The sequence below is a fragment of the Poecilia mexicana genome, unplaced genomic scaffold (genome assembly GCF_051168715.1).
Source record: "Poecilia mexicana isolate PSO_F unplaced genomic scaffold, ASM5116871v1 scaffold_2, whole genome shotgun sequence".
NCBI classification, from domain to species: Eukaryota; Metazoa; Chordata; class Actinopteri; order Cyprinodontiformes; family Poeciliidae; genus Poecilia; species Poecilia mexicana.
Genome location: NW_028263371.1, coordinates 38,933,988 through 38,946,250, shown reverse-complemented (window position 1 = coordinate 38,946,250; position 12,263 = coordinate 38,933,988). Strand labels below are relative to the sequence as shown.

General features: G+C 37.5%; 1 protein-coding gene across 1 annotated transcript in view; it reads left to right on the top strand.

Moving 5' to 3' along the window:
* myo16 (myosin XVI) overlaps positions 1 to 12,263 on the top strand; it is a 117,288-nt gene that overhangs the window by 24,654 nt on the left and 80,371 nt on the right. The window contains exons 3-5 of the mRNA XM_015003060.2: positions 5,075 to 5,145; positions 5,481 to 5,624; positions 11,218 to 11,326. Of these exons, the coding sequence (XP_014858546.2) occupies positions 5,075 to 5,145; positions 5,481 to 5,624; positions 11,218 to 11,326 (324 nt within the window). The remainder of the gene's footprint in view (positions 1 to 5,074; positions 5,146 to 5,480; positions 5,625 to 11,217; positions 11,327 to 12,263) is intronic.

Below are 12,263 nucleotides of genomic sequence, written 5' to 3'. Positions count from 1 at the left end.
CTGGTTTTAAACACAGTATTAAACAAAGTTAATAAGATTGTAACACACCATGCCTGAAATAGGAGCGCAGTGTGCATCAAATCATATGTGGCTTTTATTATGTTAAAGGTAAAAACTAACAGGATTTAAGGATGGAAATTATTTTTTTTCTGTGTAATCAAAAATAGTTAGCAGATTACAGTAAATTGAACTGCCATGTGAAGAGTTTCATTTTTTCTCCCATGAAATATTTTGTATATTTTAAAAAGAAATATTCTGTGGACTTCAGCTCCCATTGTATCAAATGTGCAAGGCAGTGCTGTTTTCGAGGAAATGAAGTCTGCAAAGCTGTGATGTTGTGGACTGAAGTGTGAACCCCCAGATATTTAACAGTGTTTTATTTATCAGTTAGTCTCTCAGCTTCGTCTGATCTCTGCACATGGAAAAACTCAAAGAAGGGGTGAAGGAGGAAGCAAAAATAAATGACCGTGCAGGCTCCTGGGAAACAGTGATAATTCTCAGATCACAATCATTCTGGGATTAAAGATGTCTATGTTTATAGGAGAACTGAGCCAATATAACATCATGATGTGTTTTATTGCATTGCAATATAGATCCTTCACTCACGCAGTAACAGAGAAGTCATTTTTCTCCCCAATTCAGAGTCACCCTTTTTTCTGACCAAATTACATTTTTTTTTATCAATTTGACCCTGAAATCGCTGTCTCTTTTTTATAACTAGGAGTGTTGGTTACCATGGAAACGCCTTTTATGTTTCCAAACAGATTTCCTCAAAGTAACAGCTAGCTGACATGTTCCACATGTCTACTCACACACAAAACCCATACTCAAGACTAAAGTGTTGAATAAGGCTTTTTGTCTTGAGTAAAAGCCAAAAATCGCCTGACATGAACGGGTTAAATTTCAATAAGTGTTGCAGCTTGCTTTATTTTATTAGCTACATGTTTAACTTGAGCAAATAAGTTATCCAGATGCTATCGGCAGCAACATTAGGAGACTTGTTCTGGTGTTGTCTTTATGTCTTTGTGCTTAAATCCTTTTATCTCCGATCCTCCTTGGTTCCCAGAACTGATATAGTGAGTCAAGCCGTTGCATTTTTGCTGTCAAGTTAACATTGTGATGCTTAAATGCAGTATCCTTGTACCACAGAAGTTTATTGTAGAGATGGATAAATCAGAGTTTTGTGGCTGATTTTCAGTCTCAGCTGTTGTCAAGCGTTAACTTGCTGGTATTGATTTTAGCTGATTCCAGTTTAACCTGAGCACTCTAATTAACTGTATCTTTAATGTTTATCCTGGCCTTCCTGCTGTGAGTGGTCAATAGTTTTGTGATGTCCCTGCATTATAAAGAGGAGAGCAACACCATTAAAAAAAACAAACAAAAAAAACCTTATTGATCATTTAACAGGCAGGACACTATTGCACTACTAATTAACAGCAGATTTCTTTGCCATGTTTATTTTGTGTCTTTAGAGTATCTTTTCCCTCAATGTCGGAGTAATGCAAAGAAGCAATGCACAGTCTTGAGCATACTGTACAGGATTTAGGTGAAAGTTATCGGAGAACCTGCCTTTCATTTTTGTAGACAAAAGGTATTTATTATAAGGTGTTTTCCTATTATCATTTCTCCTTCATTCTCGTCTTCAACACTATGTCACAATCATGTTTCCCTTGAAGGCATACTCTAAACTGTGAAGGCTTCTTGTCTACGTGTCTAGCTTATTTATAGTATATTTTGTTTTCATTCGTGTAAAGTGTTTCATAATGATCTGAGGTAAAATATTCACACTGAACTAACACTCAGAAACATGATTCTAAAAACCTAAAACCCATTCAGGGACTCTTTCCAACTGCATGGTAGGTAAAGTTAGGAACAAAAACAATTTGCACTGAAATATTCTGAAATTTATTCCCTTTTCTCTTCCTTTTTAAGGACATCAAGTTTCAGTATTTACCTCCCTTGATCGTTGTTTGCCCATGTTCTGTAGTGTTTTGTAAAGCTCAAGCAGATTTTTTTCAAATGTCACTCTGACTCTAAAAGGTTAGACGTTTTACATGTAGAGACAGAGACTGAGTTGCTATTGAGCCGGTGCCGAAGTGCCTCTGGGTATAAATCCACTGACAAACGGCAACAGACTTCTGTTCAAAAATCAGTTTATGCTGATTCAGGAAGTTGTTTACAGAGCACGGTATCTCCAAACTGCAACATGTACACTAGATACCAGAAGAATGCAGCTCTCTTTTTCCCAACGTACTTTGATATTTTGTGGGTTTTATTAGTTTCCAAGAAACTTTTCTGTCTTTTCTGATGATTAATTGAATTGCTGACTTACTTTTGACTCTCTTTTTCTGTTTTTAAATTCAGCTAAAAGCAGCAATAATTTAGTCGACTGTGGTTGGTTGGTTTCTCATCAAGTATTCAAAAACTATTTACCATTGAGTGATTTAAAAATGATAAAACTGTAATATATGTATAGCAATGTGTTTGTGGAATTAATTTTATTCAGTTCATAGTTAATTAACAAAAAAACTAAACTAAATAAGTTCTGCTTACTGATAAGCAGAACTTAAGCAGAACTAGATTGACAAATCTAGTAACTCTTTTTATTTTAAAGTCTTCAACAAGTTGGTGTTGATGGTTATAGGTGTGGCGATTCTCTTGCAGTGATCTTTGCTGCAGCAGATGTAAAGAAACCTCCACTGCAGACACTCTGCTGTTGAATTACTGCTTAGTGAAAAAAATGCTCATTGTTCCCTTTTTTATTTTGCTTTTTATGACTCTTCCTTCTTTGCACAGTCTGCTTTGGAAGCTCCAGAAAAATCCACAGAACCAAACCAGGGTTTTTTATCAGTTTATACAGACTGTAGATAACATCCCGTTCTTCACCACAGACTTATAAACTTATGAATTTCATGCTATAGAAATATCTCTATGTGAACGTTGTTAAACTGAGAGCGTATCTTCTAACTTGTAAATAAATCTCTAGGGGCAAAGTGTGAAAATGAAACAAATCATTAAAGGGATTTCTGGTTGTTGAAAGTATACCCACTCCTGTGAAAAACTGCAGATTTTATGGGATTTAGAAAATGAGACAATGAGAAACATTTTCAAACGTTTTTTTCCCCACAAGACATTATAAGAGACCTGTATGTGCTGCTTGTAACAACAATATAGAGAAATATGTGACGGTCTTTTTCTAACACAAACAGATAAATTGCATGGATGTGTATGCTTGTATGTCACAGACACTTACTCATAATTTTGATGTTGCATGTTGAGAGTGAATATTTTTTGAAAATTCATATTTAATGGGTAAGAATTGCTGCGGGATATTTGCTGGGTTTGGTCAGACTGCATCACCTCCAGGCTGTTAGTCGATGCAGCACTGGGTGAACTGGGTGTGTGTTGCAGAGTTTTGTGCTCTGTATCTGGGAAGAGAGCTGTAGCTTGGCATTCAGTGTTAATGACTCATAAATAGAGAACCACTTGTTCTTTTGTTGATGGGAGTGTATCACAGAAGGGTGGTTTTTATCATGTACGAGATTAGTCGGAGCTCATTTAGTAATTAGGGGGATTTTGTCTTTTTATGTTCAATAGTGTTCGTTATAAGCTTTCTAAACATTTTAAAGCATATTCAGACATCTTTTTTCCCCATCAGGTGCATATTTTATTGTTCTGGGTATTTTTTTTGTTTGTTTGTTTAGATAAGGTCAGAATTAATAAATGCTCCTGGTTTGTGAGTGCCTTTTATGTCTACATATGTGGGTGGAGTGAGGTTATTTAATCATGGCTGCTCAAGTTTAATAACCTTTAGGGAGTCATCATAAGGGTTCAACATATTGAACATTCTGTAGTTTAAAGAGCCACTATATTTGTGCTGATACACTTTTGTTTGTGTATTTTGACAGGACTTTGTGACAGTGGTGACAGCGAGTAACCGCGTTGTTCTGTCCGAAACACTAAGATAACATAAATGTCCCTCTCCTACCTTCTCTTTCAAACCCATCACTCCCTGTTTGTGTCACACACACACTCCAGCACACCTTCTCTCTTGCTCTCTCACTGTTTGCTTTGTTCTCGCTTGTTCCATGAAAGATTTATCAGCTGTGTAGCAAAATCACAGAGCCCTTATTTAAACTTGTAGTCTCTCTTCATTTGCCTAAGGCTCGAATAAGCAAACTTGTCTGGAAAAAGTCTTCATTTCTTTCTCAACAGTTTTATGTCAGTGTGTTAGTCGGGTGGGCGTCCAATTTGATCTTGTAGTAAGTGATGCAAGTTTGTGTAACCCAATGCCTGTTTGACCTGCCGCAGGAGGAAGGAGCTGTCGAATGTGCATGTACTGTTTGAACACTGTTCCACCCTGACACATCAAGGGCAATTACAGAATGCTTAAATCCTATTGATTTTGACACAGAGAAGCAGAGATCAATGTGTTTTCTTGTCTGTGTAAAGTGCGTACTTAAAGTATTCGCATCCCTTTACACTTTGCGCATTTTGTCACACTACAACTGCACAAGTCAATGTATCGTACTGAATTTCATGTGATGCATCAAACACCAAGTAGGAAATAACAATGAAGTGGGCAAAACAAAGATTCATGGTTTTCAAAACATAAAAGAAAAATCTGGACAGTGCTGCATGGGTTTACATTTACCCACTTTACTCTGATCTCTATAATGTCTTGTCCAACACAAGGGCCTTCAGAGGGATCTGCCTTTTGCTTGACACAGATCACAAACAAAAGAACACATCGGACTGAAAATAAGAAATCCATCGCTAAAAGGGTGCTTTTGCAAAATCTCATTTGCAGAGTTCAAAAAGTCAAACAGGGAACAAAGCAAACTTTTGGAAGAAGGTGCTCTGGTCTGACAGAAACACTGCGTGTGTCCTGCCAATACCATGCTTCACCTTTTGAATGAGCCTTTCTTGTTTCAGTACAGATATGCTTTCCTTCAGCAGGGACATGAAGCTGGTCAGAGTTGATGAACAGAAGGAGGAACCGCATAAGCTCATTGTAATCATAAAAGTGACTCCTGTCGGAGCTGTTAACAGCTGAATGTTTATTCTGTTGCAGTGTTGCGTCTTCTAAAGGACGGAGTAGACCCCAACACTGCCACTTCCTCAGGGGGATCTTTGCTGCACCTGGTAAGATACTCCCATTACGATCATAGTTTTAATAACCAAATAAGGAACAGCCCATCTATGAATATTTTTTTTCTTTTTCTATGTTTTTTTGTTGTTGTTGTTGTTGATGATCTCCTCAAGGCCTTAATAATTTTCTTTTCAGAAGACTCTAATTATCAACAGTTCTGCACAATAGATTTTTACAAAGATCAATTACCATGCCACTTGATTTTCCACACGTATTAATTATCATACGATGATTCTGTTTCAAGGCTAGTAGCTGGCTGTGCCTCTGCTTTTCCCAAGTATGGGATTTGAATTACTAATGGGAATCATGGTCTCTGTTTTTTCTGCAGTGTGCCCGCCACGATAACGTGTTTGCAGCTGAGCTCCTGATCGAGCGAGGCCTAAATGTCAACCAGCAGGACGAGGACCTGTGGACAGCCCTGCATGTAGCATGTGTGTGCGACCACGCAGATATGGTGCTGCTGCTCCTTCTGGTGAGCATGATCCACAAACACAGACATGCAACTAAGTGGGAAGACTGATTCACTAACACTACATGCAACAGAGCACTTTATGGTTGCAGTGAGATTGATTTCACCGATTTCTTTAACTCTGTTTGAGCTACTCACAAATTATGCTAGGGGTTTGTCTTGGTTGGCCTTCAGATTTCTGGCTGAAGTTGCTTGCAGCTTGTCAGCCTGCTGGCATCACTCATCTGATGATTTCCTTGGACTGTTGGCATATTTCATTGATGAGGGCTTGTTTAATCCAGAGGCCCTCAAAAATGACTTTTCATTCCTTTACAAGCCCATTTACATCTTCAAAAATCGGAATATTTCCAAATGTTGCATTGCTATGATATCAAAGAGAAAGCTTATTCTGTGGAGAGTTCCTTGACAAGAGCTAAGGTTGCACTGATTAGGTCCACAACGAGAAATGTGCCAGCTGCAGGGGAGGGCATGCACATCCAGCCTAGTCACTCAATGGGTTGGCACGGCTCTGCTGGTGCTGATTAGACCCACGGAGGACTGACTGGTGTGAAGAGCTCTACAGAATCTTGTGCAGCCTGGTTCCTCTGATTAGCTCCTGAGTGATTGCTGTTAACCTTCTGTTAGATCAGAATAAGACGATTCTGGGAAGAATAAAAACATCTGAAGAAATCCTTGGAAACTGGTGTTAATTCACACCAGCTGCTACTGTATGGTATGGCATATATGTGAGGATGCTTGTGCGTATTTGGATGCATTTAATTTCCTTCCAAGCAGACTCATTTGCTGCTTCACTGGAGACTGTGACTAAATGTTTACCCATTGCAACAGAGAAAGCTTTTTTCCTGCGAACGAGCCATACAAACAGGAGTAAACTCTGTAGGAACATATGGTAATGGAAAATGAAGGTTGTTTTATAGATGAAAATGTCTTTCTTTATGCATGGTAGCAAGACTATGACTGTGCAACATGTTTAGAGGTTTAAAACTTTGTAAAATCATGCTTCCGATTAAAGACTGTCCTGTTGGATATGAACGGCAATTTTATCATTGATGGGTTGTGGCAAATTTTAAAACCCAATTTGATTGGAGGCTAGTATTAATTTCCAGTTCCTTGTTCCTTCCAAGTACCTTTTATTCTTACCTGTATTGTTATAATTTGAAAGTCAATTTGGATTAAAGCATCTGCCAAATACATAAGCATTGAAAACAAACTGTGCTTAGCAGTAGCAGCAGTCTTCCTATTACTAATTTAAAAACATTTTGTATTAATTCATTTTTTTTAATGTAGTGGTATTTTCTTAGACTGAGTGGAAGGGATTTCAACTTTAGAGGAAAGACCTCTTCAGTATGAGATAAACCTTGAGTTACATTTTGCACATTTAGTTTGATTTGATATACTTAAGAATGAATGAAGGGTTCGTTCCACCAATACAGCATTTTGAATGACAATTCAAGATTTCATACACTTATTTTGTAGTTGGAAAATTTGAGTTTTATTAGTTTAACACTTATGATCTTCCTTTCTCACTACAATCCTATCACCTGTTCATTCCTCTTGGTGGTGGGTAATAATTTCTTGTTTGTCCTTTTCTCTTGTCCATTTTGCCGTTTGCTGCCAGAATTTTTATGGTCAAAATTTTGTTTTACAACTTATTGTGTAGAATCTTACAGCATCTTTTCTGTGATCTTACAGCATCTTTTCTGTGATTTCCTAAACATTTTACAGTACCTAAGGTCTAACTTGTAAGCAGTAAACCACTGATGTTTGTACCAGCTCTCTTAGTTAGTCAATGGTTAAACATTGACCAAATGTGAAGACAACAAATTGAAGAAGAAAGAAAAAACTGAGATCAAGTTCATCTATTGCTTACAAATATTCAAATCTTTTGATGACCTTAATCTTAGACAGGCTACTGCATGAAGTACTAGGCTCAGAGTCAGTACAGGGTCAAGACATCTAGCAGCCGAAGTGACACGGTAATGCTGACGATAATTACAGGTTGATTTGTTTTCTTTGATTTTGCCAATACTTCTACCTGCTGCTTAGTGAATTATAACTTTCTGTTTCTAAATAATTACGAGATGCTTCTCTGTCTGAGTGGCTGTAAGTGATCTTCTTTAGGTGCTCAATCTAAAAGGTTTACATTCTAACCGGAAATTGAAGAGTGGTCTTACGGAAAGGAGCCTGATTGAGCCATCCTTATCTTTGACTGGCACAGGAAGGAACACACCAGCTAATATGTTCTAATCTGTTCGGTCCTATTCTGCCATCTCTTTCCTCATTTCTCTTCCATTGCTCTGTGCGTCTCTCCATGATTTCCTGTCTCCAATTTTCATGCAGGGAAACTGAATGTTTTTTTTTTTTTTTGCTGATGGAGAGGTTTGCCAGTAGTCTCTCATGGGCACAGCGAAGGGTGGGGGTTGATGAGAAGATGGAGTACTTAGCAGCCAATGATATTAATTCCCTTATCTTCTGCTTCCAAACAGCAGGGAAGCAGGCCATTAATAAACTGTGTTGTTTCCAGTATTTTGCCAAATGCTCCATTTTTGGACATTGACTGTTTAAAAAATGCTGGTGGGATTTGGTGAGGTTGGTATTTAGCAAATGAAATGATATTTGTAAATGCCAAAACACTAAGAATAAATATAATGTTCTATGCAGTAAAAGACTCCATCCTCTAGCTTGTGATGTTGTGTTGAAACAGCTAAGACTTTGCTATGCTTAATTAATGCACATGGTTCTGATTTTTGACAATCTTAACCTGCATTTAACCTTCCCTTAAGAGTATAGGTGTACAAACTATTTTTAACATATTTGTTATTCAGAAACTTCAATTCAATTTATTTTATTTTCATTTTATTTTGTGTTGAAATTTCCTAAACTAGTTGAAATTTATTTTTGAGTTTAGTCAGAGCAGTCTGGCTAAAAGAGAACTACACTGGGAAAAAATATACATATATATATATATATATTTTTTTTTGCCTGAAACCACTACCGCTGTTGCTGCTTTCTTTGCTAGAAAATTATGAATTCATATCTCCAGAACTCTGAGAGTTTTGAAAAGACATTCTCTACTGAAAACCCCTGGCTTTTTCATCTACTCTTAATGTAAGAAAACATTTCTGGTTCTTGGTTTTTCAGGCAGACAGGGCTTAGGAATGATGCATATAGCGACTGAAAACATCTTTTATATAAAATCCTTATTAGGAGTCAATTTCTCTGTGCATCTTTGGTCATTTTGCTTCTAGATTCATCACAGGATGCAGCGACATTGCCCTACCAATGCAACTATTGTTCTACAAAAAAAAAAAGAAAAAAAAGAAAATCCCCTATCAAAAAATGTTACTTTGTTACATTTATCAAATTACGCTGAATATTGGGATTAATAATGCTTATTTTCTGTATAAATAATATTATCAAATGTAAATACAGTCTGCAACTGTTATCACACAATTATTTTTATCACGATATAGTTCTCTGCTAAATGAAATTGAATTGTATTGTTCATCCCTATTTACTGTCAAGTTGTGAGCTTTTCTCTGCTGGTTATTGGAGTTGGTCTGTCAAAACACAACTGTTGAAATAGAAGTGTAACAACACATTTTTGGTATGTGCTAATCATGATAGGTCACATTTTTTTGTGTTACAAGCCAGTGTATTTTGTCGCATCCCATGTTTTAATATAAATTGTTTTGTTGTCTCTGCTCTTTGCTGGCTTCTGTCCAGCTAATTTTCAAACCTGGTCCTCTGTGACTGAGCAAGCCCAGATCTGTTAACCTTCCTGACGGAGTGGTATTGACTGTTTCTGGACCTGGAAGTTAATTGTGCATTCAAGCCGACTTCTTCATTATCAGTAATGCAGTGCACAGCTGTACCGACTGTAAGGACTGCATGCCATAAATGACAACACCCTAAATGGAGTCCAAACAGCTGCAAATACTCAGAGTATTTCTTAGACTTGGAGATGAAAATGTAAAATCAGAAAGATGAGGTTAGAAAGTGGACTGTGTACTTGTGTGACATGTACAGAATATTATGTAATGTTGTTTTTGTTCTGCACCTCCCCTCCAATCAGGTCCTTTGCTTTTCAAAAGGTGCTTCAGACTTTGATATTTCCTGTCTTTTATGCATAGTGATTAAGTAGCTGCTGGTTGTTTCCAGTCTTATTACCTGCAAATTGTTTTGTATATTCCTGCAGCCAACTTTCATTGACAAGAAAAAAACATCTTTCACCAAATAAATGCTGACACACGATAGCGTCACAGAGGGAAAAAAAACATATTCAGAAACTGTACTTGAAAACCTCATGCATCCTTTTTTTTGTGTAGTTGAAATAAATGTTTTATAAACAATAATACATTTATGTTTCAAAACTTTGCTGAAGTAACTTTTTACATGATCTGCTCCAGGTTGAGAGTTTCAAAATAATTTAAAAAGAAAATTCTTCTCTATTAACTTGATTTCAAAGAATACATTTTGTTCTGCCTCCTGTTCCCACCGCATGCTTTATGAATGCATGCTTTTCTTCATCTAGAAAATACTTAGTTTTACTTTCACGTTTTCCAGTCATGCCATAGAACCTTTTAAAAGTCTTAGGTAAAATATTGTGGAACTAAAGAAATTTACATGGAAATGTCAACATTGTCACTTACCCATAAAGATGTAGATGTAGGAATTAAAGGGATAAATACAATTATCTTTACCTTTAGATAACCTATTAACATCAACAGAAAAAAGAAAAAAAAGTTGATTTGGCGGTGAGCTACACTTTACACAAAATGATACAGATTTCACGGTATCACTAAAAACAAACATCACATGATACCATTTCATTTAAGTTCAGATATTTATAACCCTATCCCTGCTTCTTTTGCTACTACACCTATATTATTATAACGCGTTGCTGTGGTAGTTATTTAGCTGCCTTCCATGACGCTGCAATGACACACGGGTGCAGAACGGATCAGTGATTTGTCACTAAATGGTCACATGCAACACAACCATTTAGCATTTCGACTCATTACATTCACTACTCAGATTTTCTTTGAGTTTCATGCTCTGCTGTAATTCTGTGGTGTCACCTTTTTTGTAAAGCTGAGGAAGACTGAGGGGTTGAACTGGTGCTCATGATGCAATGGAGTGGATCTGTAGCCATCTTCTGTTTTTTTAAGGCCATTTTACTCCGTGTACTGACATGGCAGAGCAGAGGAAGCACCACTTCCATTCTCTAGAGGAAAACACCTTTTATAAACCCCCCTCTGTCTCAGACATGTAATTAGAAAACATTGATTAGGTTCTGAAATCACTTAAAGCCTTTTGTCTTATCTCCTGCTGTGATGGTGAGCTGTAGTGGATGCACTCTTGTTGAGTAAGCACACATTAATCTCTTGACATACATGGATAAATGCAGGCTACTGAATCCCTCACCCCTAACTCTCAGGTGATTATCTAATAATTTATTTAATTTCCAGTATTTCTTTAAAATATCTTCAGTGCCAGTCAGATCTGCACCTGAAATGCCTCAATAATTAGTTCCAGTTCTAAAAAGACAAGCATTCATGAGACCTGAATTATCTCAGATTCTTTCTTTTTACAGGCCGGCGTTAACATTTTGCTGCAGGATATCAATGGAAACATTCCTCTGGACTACACTTTTGAGGGGACAGAGACCAGCTATATTCTCCGAAAATATCTGGAGGACAATGGTGAGCCTTTCTGCGAATCTGTGGTTTTTTTATGTTCATTTTGTAATCTCTTTTCCCTCCTTTGAGTACGGTGAAACATTTTTTTGTCATACTCCATATTTCTTGCTGTTCACAAACCATAAATGCTTAGTTTAAGGTTAATTTACACCCACGCTGGATCTGTGCTAAATGGTAAAATGAGCTGCTCTGCGCGTGAACGTCACCCTGTTTGAAGGTGAAATGCAGCCACAGGCCCGCTGATAGCAAAATTTGATTTGGATCGTCGTCTACTATAGAAGAAAGGACAAGGTCAATAGTTCAGCTGAAATGGAAGAGATAAAAGAGCAGGAAGATGAAACTGATTGAGAACTGAATGAGAAGCAGTAAAAAAAAAAACATGCTTTTAAATAAAACATGCACAATGTGCATGAACAGTTATAGAAAAAATATTCTTTCCCCCGTTTGAATGTAACATCAACCTGCATGAGCCTGCAACAAATCACATGACAAATGGCACAGTTCTTTCATAGGATCGTGGATTTATCAAGACCACCCACCACACACACACACACACACACCGCAATGTTCATTTCAGCTTTCCTCCTTCTGTCACCCCCATGTTGTGATCTCCCAAACCCACCCCCTTCCCACTGGGATTTGCCTCCATGAAGCATACCCTCACTCACAAGGGCTCCATCAGCCTCTGTTGCTATAGCAACAGGGTTGTATGCTGTCTGTCTTTATCAAGTTTGCGCAATTACAGAAAAGACAGATTGTCCACGTTTGACGATGCCAGGAGGTGGGTGCTGAGGGTAAACGTCCTCTCATTCTCCTTGATGAGTCACTGCCTTTCGTGACGCGTTAGTCAAGTCTAATCAAGACGTTGCTTGAAGGAATTTCATTTGAAAACGATAAAATATGCAGTTCTGCACAGAAGTTTGCGTAGACTTTTCAGTAG